General features: G+C 50.6%; 1 protein-coding gene across 1 annotated transcript in view; it reads left to right on the top strand.

Annotated features, from left to right (window-relative positions):
• The window catches only part of GNAT2 (G protein subunit alpha transducin 2), a 43,264-nt gene extending 23,343 nt beyond the window's left edge, over positions 1-19,921 (top strand). Inside the window, exons 2-9 of the mRNA XM_054025071.1 lie at positions 289-489; positions 5,091-5,133; positions 6,408-6,549; positions 8,692-8,849; positions 10,408-10,536; positions 10,887-11,016; positions 19,034-19,187; positions 19,714-19,921. Of these exons, the coding sequence (XP_053881046.1) occupies positions 372-489; positions 5,091-5,133; positions 6,408-6,549; positions 8,692-8,849; positions 10,408-10,536; positions 10,887-11,016; positions 19,034-19,187; positions 19,714-19,904 (1,065 nt within the window). The 5' untranslated portion in view covers positions 289-371 and the 3' untranslated portion in view covers positions 19,905-19,921. The remainder of the gene's footprint in view (positions 1-288; positions 490-5,090; positions 5,134-6,407; positions 6,550-8,691; positions 8,850-10,407; positions 10,537-10,886; positions 11,017-19,033; positions 19,188-19,713) is intronic.
• Positions 19,922-25,111: the final 5,190 nt, after the last annotated feature.

Raw genomic sequence — 25,111 nt, 5'->3', positions numbered from 1 at the left:
AATCTAATTGGATTTCCCAGGTCACATGGTGAGATAAAAAGTCCCCAATCCGTAGGACAGAAATTGGGTTATCCATAGGGAATTAAGGTAAAGAGCAGAGAGAGAGAGAGAGAGAGGGAGAGGGGCAAGGTGAAGGGCTCCCATGCTGCCTTCGTAGCAGTCTCTAGCCGGCAGCCATCCTGCGTGGAACTCCAGAGCCAGGCTGCGGCGTGCGGCCCTTCTCTAGGGCCGTGAAGGGTCGGGCATAGATATATTTTTTTTCTCTCTCTCTCTCCCCACCCCGTAAAGGGTGAGTGACCCAGGGTGAAGAGCTGGAAGAGACAGAGGAGCTAGAGGAGTTAGAGGAACTAGAGGAGGAGGACGACGACGAGATGGGGAGTGGAGCGAGCGCTGAAGATAAAGAACTGGCCAAAAGGTCCAAGGAGTTGGAGAAGAAACTCCAGGAAGATGCAGACAAGGAGGCGAAGACGGTCAAACTGCTGCTGTTAGGTAAGCATGGGAGCTGGGCAACGCTGCAGCTTGGCTGGGGCACCTTCAGCTCCTAGGGTGGATCCAGAAATGAGTGGGCAGGGAAGCGGTTCTGTACCACTCAGAGCTGGTCTCCATGCATGTAATAAATGTACAGTCTGTGGTGAATGGCCCAACAGGGGATCCTGGTGATTCAGGATGAATGCAGGGTAGGAGGGGGATGGTTAGCCTGTGCCAACCCAGCCTTCAGTTCTGAGTTGGCTAAGCGGAGCCCGGGATGAAGGCAACCCTCAGAGGAGACATGGTGATGCCAAGCTAGGAGAGGTGGGGCAAGAAAGGCAAAACTGGGGTTATTGTTGCAGGGCCTGAGGACAATCAGTTTATGCGAAGGGATTAGAAAGTGGCAGTATCTGCTGGTGGCCAAGTGATGGGAGACAGAAGAAAGAGAAGAGGGAGCATGAAATGCAGTGCAGGACCAAGGCAGTTGGGCTTGGGCTGGCCGTTTCAGTCCATGTTGGGTTTAGAGATATGGTCACCCTGAGTTTTTTGTTGTTGTTTTTCTCATTTTTTTTCCAACTGAGAGGAGGATCTGTTCCTAAGTAGCACCAGATGGGCTCTCATTAGCTTGACGACTTCCTAACTGAAGCGATTAGCCGGGACACAGAGATTTCTCAGCCAATCGGATGTGACAAGAGGTCACAAACACCCGCTTGAGAAAAGCCTGGGTGTAGGGGGCAGCACCTCAGTAGGGATTAAAATCTATTTGTAATTTTCCAGAAGGGGCGGTGGTGGAGGGGTGGGGGGAATAGGAATGCTGTGGCTAGTGTCAGCACTTGGTAACTACATACGTGGGTCTTTCAGCATTGGGAGGAGGGGGGGCTTTGGATTGATTTGGTGACTCACCAAGGGCCACATGTGAAAAGGGAATTGATCAGAGTCATTTTTCTGGCCAAAAAACGACAAGCAAAGATGTATATGTAATGTTTCACTTCACAAGAGAGTTTAGTGGCTGAAGCACAGGACAGAGGATCAGGATACCTGGGTTCTAGCCCCAACTCTGCTGCAGCCTCACAGTTTGACCCACAGAGGCCCCAGCTGTCAAACAGGATGGCAGTACTATCCCTACCCCCATGTGTACTGTGTGTGAGGTGTAAGGTCTGGATCTGGCAGCGAGGCTACTCTGGTGAGAAAGGCGTTGCAGGATCAAACCGCAGCTCATTAACACTGATGAAGCGCTTTGAGATCTCTGGCCTAGAGAAAGGCAGAGGGTGATGATGATTGGGTCCGTTACCTGCTTGTTGGTAGAAAACCCACGGTGCTCCATGAGCAGTGTGAAGAGAAAGGGATGGACTTTATTTCTGAGCACATTGATTTTACCTGACTACTAAAAGCCTCAGTTTAGCCTAATATCCGAGTTGCAGAAGGGCCTGTGCTCTGAGTCAGCATTACTGAGTCACTAGCCAGAGACTTTACAAGCCTGCTGATCTGCAAGCTGGAGTGAATGGGGCGATCCTACTCCTGGACTGGGTGCCTCTCTCAGCCCTTTTACGGGCACTAGAACATGAGCTGAGTACTGAAAACAGCAGAATGCTGGGGCAGTTCTCACTGTCAGCCCGGCACTGCTGAGGGAAGGGAGCCTGCTAGGGAGATGCCAAGGACACACACGGTTTAGTCCTTCTAAAGCTGTGATGGAGCTGGAGTCTCCGGCCTGCTCTCATTCTCCTACAGCGTCCCCTCTCCGGTTCCCTGGGCTCCAGCTCAGAGCACAGCTTCCTTTGGGCCTGTGCTGCCCAGGTGAAGCTGCTGCTCACTCTGGCATGTGGCAAAATCTGGGGCACCCAAATCTTATACGTGTGCATGTAAAGTCAGCAAGGAGGGGCCCTGCTTGGTCACAGCAGGGGCCCAAGTGTCTTCTTCAAGGCAGCTGCAGGGAAGCATGAGGGATGGATAGGTTCCAGGGAGGACCTATCCAGAAGGTAGGGAGCAGGTGCGAGGGTGAAGGTTAGGCCAGTGGATGGTCATGGGTGGGGGAAACCCCCAGTGACACGTGCCTCCAACCAATCCCCGCTTAGTGTCACAATCAGCAAGGGTAATTCACCACCACCTCTTCCAATCAAGATCAGATGTCTCCTAAAAGAAAGGCTCCTGCTCACATCGAAGAGATGGGATCGATACAGCAATATCTGGCTGAGGTCTCTGGCCTGGGCATGGCAGCAGCTCAGACTAGATGTGCACAATGGTCTGGGGGGGCCACCAGGTTGCACCATTCCAGCCCAGGAACTGGTCACTGGGGGTCAATCCTGGTCTGCAGCTCAGGGTGCCCTAAGCCACCCTCTGTGATTCCTACGCTCGCTCCCCGTGCCTGGAGAGAACTCCAAGCCTGTGCCAGAACCGCAGCAATGTGAAGGCAGCAGAATAAACCCTTGCTCCAGAGGGTGACTGGGGGGGGTTATAGGAAAGATGCCACCTGAGCGGAGAACTGAGATTCAGGCTAGAAGCCCCTGCTGGAAACCCAGCCTGCCACCCATCTCCTGGGAGAGGAGAGAGGCCAGCAGAGCCCGTCTTAGCCCAGAGCCACCCTTCGCAGGTCCTGGGGCTAATGCTCCCCGGAGTTCTAGGTTACAACATGACTGCCTTGCCGCTCGCACTGCAGGGGCAGGAAGCCTACGCCTGACGCTGCGCAGCACCAAAAGGTTCATCCAGGTGACGGCAGGGAGGCTGGGATCAGCGCGATTAGGCCCTAATTCTAAGCAGCTTCCTGGTTTGGAATAAGCTGCTTAAAGTGATGAGATGAGGCGACGCCTGGCGCTTGCAGACGAGAACCGAAGGGCAGGCAACGAGAACGGAGGCGGGAGAGCGAGAGGGGGAGGCTAAGAAAAGCAAAGCCCGGGGCTGGGCTGGGCGTGCCCAAGGGCTGAGGCCATGTTAGCGTGCAGGGAATCCCAGCTCCAGGCTGAGTCCAGGCCCACTGACATGGTCCTTTCTACGGTACCCTGCTGGGGCACAGTATGATGGTCCCAGCATGACAGACACATGGGCCAGGCTTGCTGTGTAGGGTTCCACTGTGGGGGGCTTATGGCGTAACTAGGTCCCCCGACCCAGTAGCAATGACAGGTCCTTCATGCCGACGGCAGCCGTGGGCATGAGACTCGAGTGTCCCGCACAGCAGCTAGCTTTGAGCACTGCTGATGGGCTCTGGAGGGAGGGATCTCCAGCCTTCCTGGGCCAGGGAAATGAATCGAGCCAGGGGGGAGCCTCTGAGGAATAAAAAGGGGGCATGAGCAAGGCACAGGAGGTCTCCCTCGGTCTGAGAAAGCTGTTCAGGCCCTGCTGACTGCAGGGGTATATAACCAGGGGTTCCCCTGATCCACCAGACCAGCAAAGCCCAGTACTGAGAGGAGCAGGTGGGACAGGAGCCAGAGCAGAGGGGCTCAGTGACAATGCACTAGATAGTCTGCAGGCGGGTTGGGTGGATGGAGGGTGGGGGTTGCAAACTCAGGCAAGGGGGTGTGGAAGGATGATGGACGCTGCAGGATATTGCTCTGGCGGATGTATCCTGGATGTGTGGCATAGCGAAGGCTCTGAATACCAGGCAGCCAGGCAAGAGGGTTCATTGGGGCAGGAGAGTTGTGGAGGTTAGATACCCTTATCGAGCTACAGGGCTGGAAGGGACCTCAACAGAGCACCTAATCTATCCTCCTGTGCCGAGGCAGGCCCACCCCAACGGGTGTAACCTATTTTTAAGCCTGCCCCCCCGGCCTCCCAAGCCCATCTGTTCCAGCGCTGAACTTGCCTTACAGGTAGAAAGTTATTCCTAAAACATCCAACCTAAGCCTCCCTGGCTACCCAGTAAGTGGCTTGCTACTTGTCCTGCCCTTGGTGGCCATGGAGAGCAATTGATCGCTGGCCCCTGTGTAACCACCTTTACATGCTATGTTTCTCCCTCAGCCTTCTCATCTCTAGACCACACGTGCCCAGTTCTTTCCTCATCCCCTACCCTGCAGGGCACAAGATGGTTTGAACCCTGGGCAGGGGGGTCAGGTTTGGGCTGGAAGCGCCTGTCCCAGCTTCCACAGGGTGAGGACTCGGTAACTGGGAGATGAGCTGGGGTGCAGCTGGCTGGCACGGAGCCTCCAATGAACAGCACACGTGCTGGTGAACAGCACCAGTAAGGGAAGCGCCTCCAGGGGTGGCTGCTGAAGGGGAGAAGCCAGGTGGTTATGTAAAAGCAGGCTCAGTCCCTGGTTCCTAGACAGCCAGTTTGACCACTCCCTCAAAACAAGGCCATTCCCTGGGTTGGGCTCTTGATGAGCTCTTGGGAACCCAGGGCCCGGATCAACTGACCTGTTTGATCCACATTAATATGCCACTAAATAACCCCGCACTAGAGAAATCCATCCATGCTAAAGTGTCTGAGGGGCCAACCCCAGAGAAAAGCGCATGGGGGAAAGGAGTGAAGAGCAGGATAGATGCTGCATACGGAGTGCTGCGTATCCAGGTCCTTACGCTCGTCCCAGTGCTGTAGGATCCGAATGCCCCAGAGCTATGGTCCCCTCTAAGGTGTACATGTCTCTCTCTTTCTGGATGCTGGCACTCAAATGTTTCCTCCGGCTCTTTTCCAGGTGCCGGGGAGTCAGGCAAGAGCACAATCGTCAAACAGATGAAGTGAGTACTGTGGTAGGGCTAAAGGTCGGTTGCCCAGAACACAGCCCAAGGCGGTTTCCTTCTAAGAGCCTAATCTAGGCATGAATGTAGCGTGATTAACCCCTGCGCTGCTGCTGGGCCAGGCTGCCTGCCCGCTGGCAATAGCTTAGCAAGATTAATAAAAAGGGATTAAACAACTAAATAAAAATAGCATTTGCAGTTATGCTAGCTAGGAGGAAAAGGTGCCCAGTTCTTCTGTTTCGAGGCACGAACTGATCATCAGCTGGGGTCTCTTCATGTGTCATCTCAGTAACAAGTGATGGGTGGGGATGGAAGTTTCATTTCTCCCACGCACCTGCTACAGCCCACTCTCAGGACAAGGAGATTGGCCTAGACAGACAGTGGATCTAGCATCTCAGCACCCATGCCCTGTGGAACATCCCAGGGAGTGGATGGAGTGCGGGTACATCCCATGTGAGCTGTTGGCATGTGGAGTACTGGTGGCAAGTTGATGGCCAGCCATACCAAACAGCAGGCTGCAAGTCTCCAGGCACAAGGGAGTAGGAAACCACCACACCCCCTTTGTGCGTTGCTCCTTGCTGTGCTGGGTCTCTGATGTAAGCCTCGTGGGGCAGGGAACACAAACCATCATGGAATTACACAGGGAGCAATTGAGATCTACGTGTCAGCAGAGTCCAGTCGCAGAAGGTCCCATGTGATCTGACCTTCCCCTATGAATCTGAGGTTCTGTCACAGGCAGAGCCATGCGTGGTCAGCCCAGGAGCCAGCGAGCTAATCTGTGCCATGGGTCTCAGACCGCTTTCCTTTCAAAGCTGGTACCTTGGTCTTCATTGAGCCAGCCGATGGAGGGCGTTTCCTCGTTGCATCTGGACTTGGCTGCCAGGCACCTGCGTAGATCACAATGGGCCTAATTGTGAGCCGGGCTGCACGCCAGCACAGGGGTAGATAGGGGTGTAAGGAGCTCCCTTTCTCCCCTGCATGGGGTGACACATTGTCAGACACTGCTAGCAGATGCCACTCAGGCTGCTCCCCCACCCAATACTGAGCAGTGGTGTGGTTCCTCAGCTCCGCACCCCACTCCAGCCAGCACCAAGGGGAAAGTCAGCTATGCCAGGAAAACAGCAGGTATTCAAGCTGGCACATTTCAGTCCCTGCACTGCCTCCTTCGGGCTGGAGGGCAAGGTGCCAATGTCTGTGCTGCAGGGAGAGGCCTGCCAGGGAAGCAAGGCTGTGATCCCTGCTAAAGACTGTGTTTCATTCCCCTCCCCCTGCAGGATTATCCACCAAGATGGTTACACGCAAGAAGAGTGCCTGGAATTCAAGTCCATCATCTACGGCAACGTGCTGCAGTCAATCCTGGCCATCATCCGAGCGATGTCCACGCTGGGGATAGATTACGTCGAACCAGGACGAGGGGTCAGTATGCTGCCCCTGCCACCACTGGAACATCTGTCTGGCCCCTGGACAGGGGAAGGCAGGTGGGGAGGGGGTCCCCACGTGTTCATCTGTTCGAGTGCTTGCAATTCCCAGTTATATGCAGGAGTCCTGGGAGAGGCTGTAGGGTAGCCTGGGATGCAGGATGCTGTTCTTGGGTTGGAGAGGAAGTTTGTTCCTTCTGAGCCCCGGGGTGGAGATGGGTTCACTGGTGTTCACTTGAGCGAGCTAGCGCGTAAAGAATAGCAGTGTGGACGCTGCAGCTCGAGCGAAAGCTCAGGATAGCTGTGTGAGTCCAAGCCCACCTGACCCCCTGGGTCTGAGCTCAGGGGACTAGTCCAAGCCCGCGCCCAAACTGCAACATCCATACTGCTATTTTTAGCACACTTGCTCAAGTCTGTCTACTGGGATTGGGAGGCTGTGGTGTAGACATACCCTGTGTGTCTCATTCACTCCTGCTAGCGCATGCTAGAAGCCAAGCATTCCCAGCTGCTCCTTACAACAGCAGATAAATATTTTAATAGACGCCACTGCCACTCGGTGGGCAAGTGGCAGTCGTCTGGTTCCCAGGTGATGTAGATTGGAAGGGAAGGGCAAGACCTCCAAGTGTGGGAAAGAGGAGCTGTGGGGAAGGAGAGTCCAGAGAGGAGGGTCCTGCTCCTTTCATTATTCACAGAGGAATAAGGAGTTTGGTTTCCCGTTCCTTCAGGAACCACACTGCTATGGGTGTGTTGCCATCTACTGGTTAAGGAAAGCATTCTGGGAGTAACTGGAGTTCCCCACTCCAGGGCCTGGCCAGACAGGATTCTGGGCATGTTTCCCCACATTCTCTGGGGAAGCTGTTCTTGAAAATCAGCGGGGTTGGGTGGGGGTAGAATTAGGGTTACCATATTTCAACAAGCAAAAAAGAGGATGGGAGGAGCCCCGCCCTAGCCCCGCCCCTGCCCCTCCCACTTCCCGCCCCCCCAGAACCCCCAACCCTCCCCCCGTTCCTTGTCCCCTGACTGCCCCCTCCTGGGACCCCTGCCCCTAACTGCCCCCCGGGACTCCACTCCCTATCTAAGCCTCCTTGCCTCTTGTCCCCTGACTGCCCCAACCCTTATCCACACCCCCACCCCCAGACAGACCCCTGGGACTCCCACGCCCCATCCAACCACTCCCCACCCCCTGACAGCCCCCCCCAGAACTCCCAACCCATCTAAACCCCTCTGCTCCCTGTCCCCTGACTGCTCCGATCCCTCTCCACACTCCTGCCCCCTGACAGCCCCCCCAGAACTCCCAACCCATCTAAACCCCTCTGCTCCCTGTCCCCTGACTGCTCCGATCCCTCTCCCCACTCCTGCCCCCTGACAGCTCCCCCCCAGAACTCCCAGCCCCCTACCCCCCGCTCCTTGTCCCCTGACTGCCCCCTCCTGGGACCCCTGCTCCTAACTGCCCTCCAGAACCCCACCCCCTACCTAAGACTCCCTGTTCCTTGTCCCCTAACTGCCCCCTCCTAAGACCCCCCCCCAACTGCCCCCCAGGACCCTACCCCCTACCTGTACCCTGACTGCCCAAAACTTTCTCCACTCCCCTCCAAAAGCCCCCACCCGTTTCTTGACTGCCCCATCCAGAACCTCCCTGTCCCTTCTCCTGCCCCCCCTTACCCTGCTGCTCAGAACAGGGTGTTGGGCTCTGTGCCAGCCGGACACATGGCTGAGCTCCCCAGCACAACACAAAACCCGGTCCCTGGCCCTGCACAGGGCTGCCGGAGCGGGCTGCAGGAGGAGGAGCTGCCGGCCGGCTCAGAATGCAGGGAGGGGGGGGTGGGAGGAGGAAGCTGCTCCGGAGTCCAGCCCGGGACTTTCCTGCAGCCCTCCCAGCCGCTCGCTCTGCTCTGCCAGGGGAGGGGGAAATCCCGGACATTGTGAGTGCTTTACAAATTCCCCCCGGACGCTATTTTTAGCACACAAAAGGAGGACATGTCCGGGTAAATCCGGACGAATGGTAACCCTAGGTAGAATTTAAATTTCAAAATCCACATTAAAATCCCACAAAACCTTACCCTGATCAGATGGGCCCAAAGCAGGTCTGCCATTCGTGCCCGTCTCTGGCCCCAGCCTGCTCACCGTCTGTCTTTTACAGGATGATGGGCGGCAGCTGTGCAACTTGGCAGATTCCATCGAGGAGGGCACCATGCCCCCAGAACTAGTGGACTGTATAAAAAAGCTGTGGAAAGATGCAGGAGTCCAGGCCTGTTTTGACAGAGCAGCTGAGTACCAGCTCAACGACTCCGCTTCCTAGTAAGTCTGTCCCTATGGCCCAGTCATTAGGAAAAGCAACTGCCAGATGGCAAGATCCTCCAGGGATGGACACGAACTTATTGGGACACAGAGGGTTCATCCATCATTGGGACTTAGTACCGTGAATCTTCCCCTTTGCTGGTGCTGAAGTGACTGATGTCTTTATGGAGCAGGTACCACCACCACCCCCCCTCACTGCCATGTAAAAAAACTTGAGGACTCAGCTTTTCACCAGCAGCCAAGGGGAAGGGAAGGAGAAATTCCAGGTGAAAGGGCCAATCTGTTCCCTTTGAAGCCAGTGGAAATTTTAGCACTGAGTCCAAGGAGAGCCTTGTCCGTCAAGGGAAGGGTACATGCCCCTTAAAGGACTTTCGAAAACAAGCAAGACAGACCAGAATGGCTTTGAAGCATCAAGTTGCATGCACTCTCATAATTCACTATGTAACAAGCGAGGTCCTCTGTGCTCCCACTTAGCCCAGAACGGCTCCATGTGAGATACAGAACAGAGGGGATTATCCCCCATGGCCAAGTGCTGTGTCAGACAAAGCCCCTAAATACCACTGACATGCGACTATCACTGCCTGCTGCGGTGGGGCTGCCCGCCCCTCGTTACCAGCCTAGTTCCTGTACCCTTAATTGATGCCACATGCCAGGGTATTTCAGGCATCTGAGCACCAATCTGCCTCATGTTCTATTACAGGCTGCACTATCTAAGGACAATGAGGTATTTCAGGCTCTGACTTTCTGTAGCCTCAGGGCCAAATGCTGCTTTTGCTCCCAGCAGCATAAATCCACTGAAGACAGTGGTTACTCCAGACACATGCTGGTGTCAACACCATCACAATTTGTCCCTTCAGGTTAGATGAACATAGTTTTCAAGGGCCCAGAGCCATGATGGCCTGGCACAACAGCTGCAGAGCAGAGGCATGGGCACATTACAGGGAATGCTGCAGGGAACACAACTTCATTGTTTCATTCTGTTGATCCAAACATGGCCATTCTCTGACTTCATAAACCCCGGCCTGCCACGCAGCTCCCTCGTAGGCTGCAGCAGCTGCACAGTCCCATTCAACAGCATGATGGAGGAGCTGTGGATGCTGGAACTTAAGGTTACGGGCTTTCCAGACCACAGCACTAACAGAGCTGCTCCACCACCTCCCCCAGCAGGGTCCACCTGTCTATCTGCCTCCATCTGTCATCTCTTGTCTTATTGTTAGATTGTTAGTTCTTTGGGCCATAGCAGACCCTGCTTGTTCAGCACCTGGCCCAACGGGGTCATGGTCCATGCTCCTAGGTGCTGCTGCAATGCAGGTAAGAAGGCTATGTGCACACTTTGACCCTGGTTAGTCATGAACTGAAATTTTCTTGCTCTACAGTTGGGCTAGAAGGACATCTCCTCCCCTCAGGCTAGCGGAATCGCTTGGACCTTCCCACTGTCCTCTCCTACGATTGCTAGCTCACTGATAACACCTTACCCCAGACCTCCTTCCCCATGCCCGATAGCTATATGCCCTGTCCCTTAGGACTGCTCCCAACAGCTCTCTGCATTCCTGCCTAGCTACCTGAACCAGCTGGATCGGATCACAGCCCCCGATTACCTCCCCAACGAACAGGATGTACTACGATCTCGAGTGAAGACCACGGGGATCATAGAGACCAAGTTCGCTGTCAAAGATCTTAACTTCAGGTGAGTGCATATGCACTTGTTTACCTCTCCCCTTTGGTGGCATCACTGACCCAGGTATCCTGGCCAAATTCCAGCCAGGATAATGCCATTTATTTCAGTTGGCTGGGAGAGCCTGCCTCACATCCTATCCTAAACGGCTGAGTTTCTTGGCTGGTGTAAATCTGCAGAGCGCCATTGTGCTGTCAGTTTACACCAGGTAAGGATCTGGCCCTCTGCACTCATGTAAACAGCTGCCACATTCCAACCCGGCGGGGGCTGGATTTCTGTGATGGGTGCTAGGACTGCCTGTGTGTTCAGTGCTCTGGGTGGGAAGGGGCTATCTAACAACAGCAGAATTATTCCCTCCACAGGATGTTTGACGTGGGAGGACAGCGGTCAGAGCGCAAAAAGTGGATCCACTGCTTCGAAGGCGTGACCTGCATTATCTTCTGTGGAGCCCTCAGCGCCTATGACATGGTGCTAGTAGAGGATGATGAAGTGGTATGTTCTCTCTCTTATCCCTATCTGCTGATGGCACTGTGACCACTGCTCCTCTGCCACCAGAGCACAGCTGGGTGGCTGCTTCCCCCTTTTTCAGAGCACCAGGAAACGGAAAAAACTCCTAGCTCATCTGGGCGACATCTGGGAGCCACCGCCCAGATTTTAAGAAAATAGCATCTCCCTAGCACAGAGAGCGTCAAGGAGAGGGGTGAGCACCAACTCTTGCTTGGTATGAAGTGCCTGTATTGCCTCCGGCAGGCAACAGAGCCATGAATATCCTTGAATGGCAGCTCGCAGTTTACATTGTGCTGCTCTGACACAAATCCAGGAAGCAAAATAGCACTTGCCTGACATCAGATTAACCTATATCTGAAAATAAATGCTGCCTTCCAGCCAGTGCAGCTAGCACCTAAAGCTAATTCATGTAGCACAGAGACATCCCGTGGCTGGTTGAGGCAAAGGCTCTTTCAGGGGGGCTGCCCAACAGCTTGCCCGTCAAGAGGGCATGAGAAATCAATAGGAGAAGGATGATGGGCTTGTGGTTAAAGCACGAGGTATGAGAGCTGGATACTGTTCCCAGCTCTGTTCCCTGTGTGACCTTAGACAGATAACAGACGCCTGGATTTTCAGAAGTACCCGCACTCCTGGCTGATTTCAATAGGCGTGGTGGGTGGTTGGCCCCTCTGGAAAAAACACTCAATTGTTCTGCAGCTTCTGCCTCTGTCAGTGAGGGATCATAGCACCGACCTTTCAAGGTTAGCATGGGGCTGAATTCAATGGAACATCTGGAATGGCGTTCTCATCCTCAGCCCTATCTCCCTGCTGCAGAGCAATTGCAGAATGTTGGCACATCGGTGTCAGAACCTGTAAACTAGGAAGCGAAGGTGGAAAGTTCAGAGGAGAAATCGGGAATGGCTCAGATGTGAGCCACGAGCATGGAAACCTGCTTCACAGCAAGAAACTAAAGACGCTCAGTCTGTTTAATTTGCCCGAGAGAAGGTTAAGAGGTGACTTGAACCCAGCCCAGAAGCTCCTGAGCAAGGAGATTTCCAATGGCAGAGACTCTTTAATCTAGCAGACAAAGGCAGACTGAGACCCAACGGCTAGACACATGCAGACTAGATAGAAGGTGCATATTTTTAGCAGCCAGGATGTTTAATCGTTAGAACAACCCACCTGGGCACGTGCTGGCGTGGGGGGCTTGGAGACTAAGCACTGCATTTGGAGAGCTGGGTAAGAATGGGATTCACAGAACCCAGCAACCTGAGCAGGGAGCTACCCAAGCCAGCCAGTAGAAGAGCAGGGGCCTGGCATTGCCTCAGTGATCTAACTCCAGGGGGTTGGGGTGCCATCCCCAATAGGCAGAACACTCACCTGACATATAGGAGATCCAGCTTTGAATCCTCACTCTAATCCGGAGCAGGAACTTGGACCCACATCATCCATCTCCCAGCTATGTGCCCTGAGGGGGTGTGTTCCAGGGCAGGTCTCTCTCGACCTCTCCTGCTGAAGCTGTCCCACTTTGTCTGAAACACTTAAATTGCCCTTGGAGCAGGGACGGGACCCTGGGTCTCCCAGGAGGTGCACTAACCCCTGGGCTACAGTCGCTCTCTCTCTGGACCAGTGACTGTTTCAATATCGCACACAAAGAACAGCTTCGCCAGAAGAAATGGAGACCCCTGCCCCAGAGTACGCCAGAGCCTGGCAGTCAGGGCACTTAGCTGAGGTGGGGGAGATTCAAGTTCATGTCCCTGCTCTGAACCAAGCAGAGGGGGATTCAAACCTAGGCCTTCCAGCTGAGTGCTCGAACCACTGAGCGATTGAGTACAGGGTGAACCCACACCATGTATTGTGTGGGTTAGCGTGCTCCAAGCATGTCCATAGGAATGGGCACAGCAAGCGAGACAGGTGGGGTAACACCTCGTTTGAGGATCGGACCAGGCAGCTCAGCAGTCTCAGGAATTAGCGGCTTTGCACATGTCCACCAGTGGAAGCTGTGGTGCCAAGGAATTTAGGCACATTCAGGGTTAAGCTGCAGGTGAGCAGGGGGTTGAGGATCTAAATTCCTTTATGGATCTAGCCTGGAGTCTTTAAATCAAAATTGGGTGTCTCTTCCTAAAAGCTCTGCGCTAGCTCAGTCACAAGCTATGGGCTGGGTGCAGGAATCCCTGGGTGGGCTTCTCGGGCCTGTGCTGTGCAGGTCAGACTAGATGATCTCTTTTGTTTTTAAAACCTATGTAGCTATGTAGGAGCTAGAAAAAGGACAACAGCCAAACAGCATGGCCAAGACTGCAGCTTTGAGAAACCCCAGGAGAATTACCACATCCTGTGTGGGGACAGTACAGGTGAAATCCTGGCCCCGCTAACGTCAATGACAAAGCTCCCGTTGACTTCACGGGGCTAGGATTCCCCCTCAGTCAGTGGTTGCCCTGGCTGTTGAAAGTCAGATGTCAGCGTAGGGAGGAATTGAGTCTTATGACAATTAAACCCATAGGAAGTGATGCAACTCTAATGAACGTACGTGAATCAGAGAGGCAGCAATGGCTTGCAGAACTAGCAAGCTGCAGCTGAACAGTTGTGCCCATAGCTGAAGAAATCCCTTAGAACAGTTTGCAGTTTTACCATGAAAAGCTATTCATAACTCTGCTGCTTAGATGTGCAGTTTCATAACTGATGGATGGAAAAATCATTGTCCATTCACCCACTGCTTGCTTGCTTTGTGTAGCAATGCAGGGGAAGGCAGCCACAGATGGGCCCGATCCACCCCACCACTCTGAACCTGGCTCCCAACTGCAGCTGGAGCCCCATCTCCAAGGGGCACCCTCATTACACTGGGAAGCTGAGACTGAAAAAGATTTGTCCACCACAAACCCTGATCAGCTGCACTTGACCGCCCAGTGCGATGCTGTGGCCAAAAAGGCTAATGCGATCCTGGGGTGCATAAACAGGGGAATCTCGAGTAGGAGCAGAGAGGTTATTTTCCCTCCGTATTTGGCACTGGTGGGACCGGTGCTGGAACCCTGTGTCCAGTTCTGGAGTTCACAATTCAAAGAGGAGGTTGATAAATTGGTGAGGGGTCAGAGAAGAGTCACAAGAAAGATTGAAGGGTTAGAAAATGTGCTTTATAATGACAGACTCAAGGAGCTCTATTTAGTCTAACAAAGAGAAGGTGAAGGGGTGACTTGATCACAGTCTAGAAATACCAGTTTGGGGAACAAATATTTAATAACGGGCTCTTCACTCTACACGAGCCAGTGGCTGGAAGTTGAAGCTTGACAAATTCAGGCTGGAAATAAGGCATAACATTTTAACAGTGCAAGTAATTAACCATTGGCACAACTGACCAAGGGTCATGGTGGATTCTCCATCACTGACCATTTTTGAATCACCAATGGGCTGTTTGTCTAACAGCTCTGCTCTAGGAATGATTTGGGGCAGGTCTCTGGCCTGTGCCCTACAGGGCGTCAGACTAGCCGATCACGATGTTCCCCCCTGGCTGTGGAATCTATGAGTTTGTCGCCCAAGCAGTTCCCTTGCCCTTCAGGGCCTGCACATGGCCCACCCTTAAGGCCCACTAGATTTGAGGTGGGGGAACACTACAGGCCCTGCTGGGCCCTCATCTGCACATGTGGAACTTCTACTAAGATCAGTAAACGGAGGCAGAGTTGAGCCTTTGTGAGCTAGCATGGAGCATTTATTACAAGAAGAGCCAGACTGGATCAGACCAAGGGTCCATCTAGTCCAGTATCCTGTCTTCCGACAGTGGCCAGAGTTTAAGGGGGAGTGCACAGAACAAGGCAGTTGGAGAGATCCACCCCTCTTTCCCTTCTGGCGCTCAGAGGCTAGGGCCACCTAGAGGATGGAGTTGCATCCCTTGACCATCTTGGCTAATAGCCATGTACTTATTTAACTCTTTTTTGAGCCCAGCTGGCTGTTTCTATGGGTTTCTATGAACACCAGACACAGTGTTCACGGTACCTTCAAGATCTCTTTCTTGAGTAATTACAAGTAATTTGGAACCCATCATTATATGCGTGTAGTTGGGATTATTTTTTCCCCAATGTACATTACTTTGCACTTACCAATGTTGAATTTAATCTGTCATTTTGTTGTCCAGTCACACAGTTTTGTGAGCTCCCCTTGTAACTGTTCGCAGGCAGCCGTAGACTTAAAATAATTTTGTATAATCTGCAAATTTTGCCACTTCACTGTTCACCCTCTTTTCCAGATCATTACTTAATATGTTGAATAGTACAAGTCCCATTACAGATCCTTGGGGGACCTCACTGTTTACCTCTCTCCTCTGTGAAAACTGATCATTTATTCCTACCCTTTGTTTCCTGTCTTTTAACCAGTTACTGCTCTATGAGGACCTTCCCTATAATCTCACGACTACTTAGTTTGCTTAAGAGCCTTTGGTCAGGGACCTTGTCAAAGGCTTTCTGAAAATCCAAGTACCCTATATCCTCTGGATCACCCTTGTCCACATGCTTGTTGACTCCCTCAAAGAATTTTAATAGACTGGTGAGGCTTAATTTCCCTTTACAAAAGCTGTAATGACTGTTCCCCAACAAATCATATTCACCTGTGTGTCTGATAACTCTGCTCTTTACTGTAGTTTCTACCACTTTGCCCAGTACTGAGTTAGTTTTATCAGCCTGTAATTGCCAGGATTGCCTCTGGAGCCTTTTTAAAAATCGGTGTTACATTAAATCATCCTCTCTACCGGATGACTGGAGGATAGCTAAGCGACAGGTTACATACTTCAGTTAGTAGCTCTGCAGCTTCATATTCGAGCTCCTTCAGAACTCGTGGGTGAATCCCATCTGGATCTGGTGACTTATTACTGTTTAGTTTGTCAATTTGTTCCAAATCTCCTCTGTCAACACCTCACTGTGGGACAATGCCTGAGGTCTGTCATTCAAACAGGGCCCAAAGGGGACGGAGAAGCATATTCTGGTTTTGGTTTATAACGGATGAAGCAAGAGCAGAGAGCCTTTCTAAATCAGCTCACTACCACTCTTAGGATGATTTGTATTTCAGTAGCACCTAGCAGCCCCAACCAAGACCAGGGTCCCCATGGTGCTACATGCTGCACAGACCGACAGTAGAGACAGCCCCTGGCCCAAAGTGCTGACCCTTTGAACAGGCAAACAGCATGCTGGAATCAACAGATCATCCTCCCCCTTGCACAGGTGGGGGCCTAAAACACCAGAGAGATTGAGACCTGCCCACATTCACATAGGGAGGGAGTGCAGGGCAGAGCACAGAACAGAACCCACATCTCCTCAGTTGCAGTCCAGTTCCTTAGCCCCAGCGTCTGATACTCCAGGTCCATCAGACACTGGTGATCTAATGCCCCCCCAGCAGGGAGAGGGTTTTATCCATCTCTGACTGCTGGGATCCCACAGAGTATCCATCCAGGTCAGCTTGCTCTGGGATTTCCTTAAAGAGAAGACAAGAAGAGAGAGCACGAGCTCTAGTATCCAGGCTCGTTCCTGCAGTGCCAGCCATTTGGCTCCCACAGGCCAATCCAAGGGCTGGTGGACTTTCACAGCAGCTCCCCCCTAACATGATGCTCAGCCTCCAGCTTCCTCAACCAAGAGTTTCTCCAGAGCCCCCATTTCATGTACAAACAGGATCAAGAGGAAATCGGAGCAGTGCAGCCTGTGGGGAATGTTTCGGATGCCACTAGTCAGGCAGGGCGCTGGCTCCAGAGGGGCGCTCAGCCTCTCCTTCAACCACACAGAAGGCGAAGAGCAGAGAAAGCTGGCCATAAGGAGGCAGAAAACAGTAACAAGATGCCTCTGGTATTGTCTGCCCCTGCTAGGAGCAGCCCTCTGAGGGAAGCCAGCTCATTAACACACCAGCAGCCCTCCCGCATGCAGATAGTTGTCCTTCAAACAGGGCACCTGCTTCTCTTCCTCCCTCGAGATGGATTCATGCAGAAGGGCTCCCTGGCCCTGCGGGTTATTAAAACAAACTGCTTTGGAGGAGATTTGCAAATCAGAGACCATGTTCTACATGGTCTCTGATTTGCAAATCTCCTCCAAAGCACTTTGTGGAGAACATGTTCTCTGATTTGCAAATCTCCTCCAAAGCACTTTGTGGAGAGTTCTCTTCTCAGTAGACAAGAGACTATGGACAGGGGAGACTGAACTCCTCCCTCTCTTCGGTTGGATTCAGAAGGGACAAACCAGGGGGCATCATTTTAGACTGTTTCACAAGATGCTGGAAAAAGTCCCTACTCTGGTACCCTTCTAGACAGGCAAGGGGCATGAGGGAGACTGCACAGTCAAGCCCTTAGGAGTGGGAAGGAGAGCAAGGAGGAAGGAAGGCCTAGTAGATAGGGCAGGGGAAATCTGGCTTCAGTTGTCACCTCAAAGTTTCTTGTGTGACCTTGGGCAAGTCACCTGATCTACCCTATGGCTCAGTTTCCTCTATACAGTGGGGATAGGACTTCTCTGCCTCCGGGGTGTGTTTTGATCCATTAACATTTGGGAGGTGCTCATACTACCAGGGGGTAGAATTGGAGGCGGCTTGTGATAGTCCCATAGCAGAGATTTGGGCCAGCGTGTACTAGGACTATCTTCCTTGAGAAAACTCTCTCAGCTGACTTGCTAACCCAGAGGTTAAGAGAACGATCTTGCTTTGTGGAGGGCACTGTAGTGATCAGAGAGGGTGATTTCTGAAGGGCCTGCCTATCCTAAAGCACCTGCAACTCTTCTTGTGGCTGCTGCAGGAAGACCCATAGGCGATGGCTCATTAGAGAGACAGAGCACATACTCACTGCCATCTCCCACAGCATTCCAAGAACTAGCCATTATTTTAGTAATGGGGTCTCAGGTCAGTTATTTAGACAGTGACTTCTCACATCTGATTCTTCCCCACACACAGAGCCTGCCTTGCAGTAATGAGGAATCTGGCATTAGCATTTTGTCAGTAGGAGGTGAGGGTGCAGAGTGACAGAAATCCTTCATTCTGGACTCCCCAGTAGCTGCTGTGACAACCCATAGAAACAGCCAGCTGCCTACGGTGTGGCAACAGAAAGAAGTAGGGCTACCACACTACCTGGCTTTGAGGAGCAGGAACATGAGGATTCTCAAGGCAAAAAGAATCCTCCAACAACTCTAACCAAGCAGTTCGAGACTTCCTTATTGTTGGCCATAGAAACCACCCACAACCTTCTCTTTGGCAACACGTGTGCTTGTTACAGCAAAAGAACAGGAGAGTTTGCAAAAGACAAAAGGTAAATCAACTTGCTGAAATGCAGTTGGTTTGGCTGCTGGTTTCCAGCTGCTGTATCTGTACTCTCCCCCTCGCTGCTGGGAATACTTTAAGTTCAGCAACAGTAAATCTCTCCTTAATGCTTTCTTGTGTCTCAAGAGAGCTTTATTAGTGGTATTACGGTAGCAGGTGGAAGGCCTTGTGATGGACCTGGGCCCCACTGTGCTTGGCACAGAACAGTCTCTGCTTGAACGAGCTTACAGTCGAGTGAATTTGTTCCCCTGGTACTTTCAGTCATGGCATCATCTGAAAATTGGAGCCCTGTTGAAATTGCAAAAAAGCCATCATGGAAGGATGCTGATTTGCTTTGTTTAAAATCCAGCTGGTCTAAAGCTTCTGGCCAACCATAGAGTCCTTACTTGGGCTACAACAAACAGGAAACATCACGGCTTTATGACCTGCAAAGGTTTCACCATTGTAACAGCAGAAAGTCCTGCCCTCACCTTTACAGCTGCAAAAACTGTGGAGATCAAAAAGCAAGTACAATTAGCAGCAACGCAGGCAATGGCTGGTGTAGAGCTTCAGCCTGTTTGAGGAACAAGCTTGAGTAGGAATCGGGACTTGCAGATGTTAACAAGCCACAGAAACTTGAGTGGGGGAGAGCTTTCAGAATGTTAGACCAAGCAAGGACCTGCCCACCCCTACTTTCTGAAACCAGAACGAGTAGGGTCTTTACAACACACCCACCTCTGAAATTTCTTTACAAGTGATGTGGTCTTTTTGTCTTCAGAACCGCATGCATGAGTCCCTGCATCTGTTCAACAGTATATGCAACCACAAGTTCTTTGCTGCCACCTCCATTATTCTGTTCCTCAACAAGAAGGACCTCTTTGAGGAAAAGATCAAGAAAGTCCACCTCAGCATTTGCTTCCCAGATTACGATGGTGAGTTGGTCTAAAAACTTTACCTTCCCCCTTTGTTCTAGTGTTTAGGCCCAAATTATCCTCACCCAAGTCTAAAAAAAAAAAAAAAATCAAACCAGATTAATGGGTGGGAAGAAGTGAGTGGCACAAAAGCCACAAAGGGATAGAAAATGGTTCTCTTGGGAAAAGTCATTAGGCTCAAGCTAGGCCTCTGCAGCTAGGAAAAGGAGAGGATCTGTATTAAGCATTACCACCGTGGGATGATTTGGTAGGAATAAGGGGGTGGTTCAGCCTTGAGTCATAACCTCAAGGAAAGGTCTGCTTGCTCTTCAGCTTTTGTGTAGAAAGCACATCACTGCCCAGGGCTGTCACTCCAGTCCTGTTCTTTAACATGCATTTAATTCTCTCAAAACATGGCAAAGGATCACATTTCCTCTGCTGGCCACAGATCCAGCCTAATCAACAAGGGCTTTGAGGAGTTTCTAATTAGTGCAGTCTTCCTAATCAGCAACACTTAGCAGCAGAGTTATTTCCTTCCCCCAAATAGGTCCCAATACATTTGAAGATGCAGGAAATTACATCAAGAATCAGTTCCTTGATCTCAACATGCGAAAAGATGTGAAAGAAATCTACAGTCATATGACCTGTGCCACAGACACACAGAACGTTAAATTTGTGTTCGACGCAGTCACGGATGTCATCATCAAAGAGAATCTCAAGGACTGTGGTCTCTTCTAGAACTCCAACTTTTGCAGGTACTGTAACTTCAAGCAGAGAACTAAACGCCTATTGTAAGTCACAATTTAGTCACTTTACTACCAAACTGGCATTGTGAGGGATAGGAGACAACTGGTCTGACTCCTCACGATAGTTCAGGCCCTACCAAATTCACAGCTGTGAAAAACATGTCATGAACCGTGAAATCACGGTTTTGTTTAATATCTTTATTAATGATCTGGAGGATGGTGTGGACTGCACTCTCAGCAAGTTTGCAGATGACACTAAACTAGGAGGCGTGGTAGATACACTAGAGGGTAGGGATCGGATACAGAGGGACCTAGACAAATTAGAGGATTGGGCAGAAAAAAACCTGATGAGGTTCAACAAGGACAAGTGCAGAGTCTTGCACTTGGGACGGAAGAATCCCATGCACTGCTACAGACTAGGGACCGAATGGCTAGGTAGCAGTTCTGCTGAAAAGGACCTAGGGGTCACAGTGGATAAGAAGCTGGATATGAGTCAACAGTGTGCTCTTGTTGCCAAGAAGGCTAACGGCCTTTTGGGCTGTATAAGTAGGGGCATTGCCAGCAGATCGAGGAACGTGATCGTTCCCCTTTATTCGACATTGGTGAGGCCTCATCTGGAATACTGTGTCCAGTTTTGGTCCCCACACTACAAGAAGGATGTGGAAAAATTGGAAAGAGTCCAGCGGAGGGCAACAAAAATGATTAGGGGTCTGGAGCACATGACTTATGAGGAGAGGCTGAGAGAACTGGGATTGTTTAGTCTCCAGAAGAGAAGAATGAGGGGGGATTTGATAGCAGCCTTCAACTACCTGAAGGGGGGTTCCAAAGAGGATGGAGCTCGGCTGTTCTCAGTGGTGGCAGATGACAGAACAAGGAGCAATGGTCTCAAGTTGCAGTGGGGGAGGTCCAGGTTGGATATCAGGAAAAACTATTTCACTAGGAGGGTGGTGAAACACTGGAATGCGTTACCTAGGGAGGTGGTGGAGTCTCCTTCCTTGGAGGTTTTTAAGGCCCGGCTTGACAAAGCCCTGGCTGGGATGATTTAGCTGGGAATTGGTCCTGCTTTGAGCAGGGGGTTGGACTAGATGACCTCTTGAGGTCCCTTCCAACTCTGATATTCTATGATTCTATGATCAGATCTCCCCTGTGGAATCTGGCTATTGTAGAGGGGACCAGATTTCACAGTGCAGGGTGGCTGGAGAGCAGCGGCTGCTGGCCAAGAGCCCAGCTTTGAAGGCAGAGCTGCCACTACCAGCTGTGCAGAAGTGACCGTGTCATGATATGGCATTGCCACCCTTACTTCTGTGCTGCTGCTGGCAGGGACGCTGCCTTCAGAGCTGGGCGCCTGACCAGCAGCTGCCCTCTGGCTGCCCAGCTCTGAAGGCAGCAGCACAGAAGTAAGGGTGTCAATACCTTGACCCTCCTACAGTAGCCGTGTGACACCCCCCCCACACACACACGCGACCCCGTTTCAGGTCAGGACCCCCCAGTTACAATACTGTGAAATTTCAGATTTAAATATCTGAAACTGAAAATTATTTTTAAAATCCTATGAATATGGAATTGACCAAAATGGACCGTGAATTTGGTAGGGCCCTACTGATAGAGCAGATTTTCCAGAGCGCTCGGCACTTTTTGCCCTTGTAAGCAGCTGTATTACCACTAAACCACTGGTTCTCAACCTTTTCCCCTCCCCCATCTTGGCAGTATCCTCCTCCTCCTCCTTCATAGTATGGGAATGGCAGGGTGATTGCGAGCACTAGCCATCCTCTTGAAGAGCCCATGAAACAAACTACTTAAACCCTGCTAGTCCCAGCAGTGGTTGATTTCCCTACTCAGCGTGTAGAAGGGGTTTTAGCTGAATCTGGTATGCCAAAGTGGGTTAGAGGGTCCATTTGGGTAGTAAAGTATCGTTTTAAGGTACTGTATTACAAAATTGTTCAGCCTTGTCCGTGAAGATATGGTGCCTATTGTAATACAGGCCTGGCCCTGCGAGTCAGGCAAGATCAGGGCATTACACTGTCACACAGTATCCGTGCTAGTCTGAGGCAGTCTTATAACCTGGTCCATAAGTTATCACTGCTCAGGAAAACTGGTCCCGAATCCTGCTCGCACTAGAGCTTAAACAGAACCTAGCATGAGTAGCATGCTAGTGTGGGCAGGGCTCAGGAAATGAGTTATGCGCAGTGTTCAGCTTTACACAGCCTTTTCGCTATAGCCACCATGCTGTTTTTAACAAACATGAATGTTAGTTAAAGTTTATGAGGATGTACACTTGTACCAACTGCCCAGAAAATCTCTGAAGCATTCTCTGCCCACCCCCTACCTTCAAAACATCCAGCCAGCATCCTCCAACAGTTTGTTTCCCAGGGAGCAAAATGAGCAATCTTGGAGCTTTCACTCTCCATGCACATGCATAGGAAAGCAGGGAAATTAAAGGCTTCTCTGCAGGCATAAAGTAGCTTGCAGAAGGGCAGAGGGACAAAAACCACTTTGATTTCACCTCTGCATTGTTCGCTGCAAAACAAAACAACTTTCCAATCAGAGCACACATGCAGGAACGCCCACTTTAAGCATAAAGGAGGATATTGTGTCATGGCAGTAGCTTGGAGGGTTTTAGTACTGTATTGGGGTTACAAACACCAATGAACGCAGCTCTTCTAGTAGCGGTTGATTACATGGAGAATAATTGTTGTAAACTTTACCACCACCATTGTATTTTCACACTTTGTTTGCTACTGAGTCAGATTCTCATTTAGATCAAGGCATGTTTATACAGCTCTGGTGTTCGCATAAATCAGAATCTGGCCCTCAATATTGATATTCTGCAGGCATTTATGCAATGGATTTATGCATTGCATTTTAATTCTCTTAAAATGTCTTCCTAATTTTAAAGTTGTAGAAGTATTTATCTTCCTTTTCTCTCCCTTGACACCTCCCTCAAGAAAAGAAAATGACTTCCACTTAGCATCACTGTTCTGCAGAGCAGAGCCAGAGGACTAAGCAAAAATTACTCTGAGTCCACACTAACACCTGCCCAGCACACGGCTGCACACCTCCAAGAACAAACCATCCAGCGAGGCTAAACTTACTGCAGCCCAGCTGTCTTCCAGGGTAATTTCCTCATTTTTAATAAAATAGTTTCTCTGCAGTCTGTGTGTGCTTTAAAACTGCTGCTTACAAGAGATCCAATGTGATCTGAACCCAAAGAGCAAGTAGTCATCAGGACACCAAATGGATAACTAATACTGAAGTTTCACATCTCTGCACGTAAAAAATGTATTACAAACCTACATGGAAAAGGTGAAAGCAATGTTTTGTGGAATCCTAGAGAAAACCACCCCTCAATTATATTTTGTGGAAATAAAAAAAAAATTCCATAAGTAGTGTGAACTGAAAGGTATTGCTGAAAGTGGACAATGGAATGGATTTAATTTTAACTCAAACGTATCTAATCCCTCTTTCCTTGTTTTAGAAACTAACCAGTTTACCAGTTGTAAATAAGCCCCCAAGAATTATGTGAAATTTTCAAACCTTCCATTGGAAAAATTAACATTTGCAGTTCCCTGCAACTGGTGCAATTTGTCCCCACAGCCTTAAGTAGCCGATTGACTATTTCTGGTATCCAACTCTCTCTCTGTATTAGATAGCCTGGAAGGCTTATGAGTCTAGACCTGTTCTCTCTCTATCCATACAGTGTAGCAGTACTGATCCCAGCTCACTGGGTACCTGCGGCTGCTGAGACTTTTGCACATGCCGTCTCATTGATGTGTACTGTAGAAGATCACAGGACAGTGAGAGACAGCGTTGAATTTATTAGAGTTTGGCAAACATTTCACATCTAGAAGGGGGGGGGAGAACAGGTCAGATACGAAGAGGAAATGGTTACTTGAAAAGATTCTCATTCTGCTATTTAGAGCTGTATCTGCTCTCATTTGTAAATAAGTCTATGCTATTACTGTAGACAAGAAGGTTTCTTGTATCTTCTCAACATGTACTGCAGAGAATCATGTATATGGCTTCAACTAAACTGTAGTAAAACCAAAATAAAGAAATGTGCATGGAATGGCTGGCTGTCATTTGTTCTGGGCTAGCTTTTTGTGTTCTGGGCTAGCTGGTTTTAAAATGATGATTCCTCAAAGCACAAGTTCTTGATTCTGAAAACATGAACCACAGTAGAGCTCAGAAGCAGCAGCCATACTGGCCCTTGTCCTGTAGCAGCTGCACACACAGACCTCCCACTGCAGCCAACAAGAGCTCCATGTGCACAGTGGCCACAGAGTCAAGCCAAGTGACTAGTCTGGCCATGCTGTGGAACTTCCAGTCAGTGCTGCCTTGGCTGGTTGCGTGGGTGCCATTTGCAGTCAAGTTTCCCCCGACCTCACTTCACCTTTAATAGTCTGAGGCTGCAAAGTGCTGAGCACCCTTGGTCTCACTGAAAGAAGAAATAAGTATTTATAGGCACAGCCCCTTGCAGGATCAGGCCCTAACTCCAGCTTTAACAGTTCCTTCGGGTGGCACGATGTTGACATACAATGTTACTGGAAGGGTCAGCATGCATGTATGCTTTAAGAACAGAGTGAGCTACTCCTGGCATCACTGTGATGCTGTAATGAATCCTACAAGGTTTGGTTAAAAGGAAAGTGTGAGATATACACTGACAGTTGAAGGGGATTTCCAGATTAAAACGAGTCGTTTACAACTACTGAATGCTGCCACTTGTTGGGAATGTTATGCAAGGCACAGAGTATGGGTTAATGACCAGCTGAGGTTCTTCCCCTGGAGTTTGAAGTGCTAGCAGGGTAGTGGTGCTGTACTTCCAGGCAAACATTCTTCAAGCTGACACATATCCACCTATTGTAACAGATTGGCTTTGGACATTATTTTTTCCATTGCATTCAAGTGAGGAACTAGGACTCTAGCAAGAGACTTGCCATCAGATGTGATGTAGATGTGATGAGCGACATAGGATGTCTGCTGATCTCTATCCAAGCCACTGGCAGCAGAAGACAGCCCTGTACAAGCCACCAGTAGGTCTAGAGGTCCTGTAATCAAAAGTTAGTAGCTCTTGCTTAGTCCCATCTTATTCACTACTAGCTGCGCATCTCATTTTTGCAAACAGACCAATGTGGACAGAGCACATAATATGGGAGCACATTTCCAGAAATAGTTGGAATAAACTAGAGAAAAAGGCTAAAC

The sequence above is a fragment of the Malaclemys terrapin genome, chromosome 4 (assembly GCF_027887155.1).
Source record: "Malaclemys terrapin pileata isolate rMalTer1 chromosome 4, rMalTer1.hap1, whole genome shotgun sequence".
NCBI classification, from domain to species: domain Eukaryota; kingdom Metazoa; phylum Chordata; order Testudines; family Emydidae; genus Malaclemys; species Malaclemys terrapin.
The sequence above is the reverse complement of the archived record's forward strand: the minus strand, read 5'-3'. Positions and strand labels throughout refer to the sequence as shown.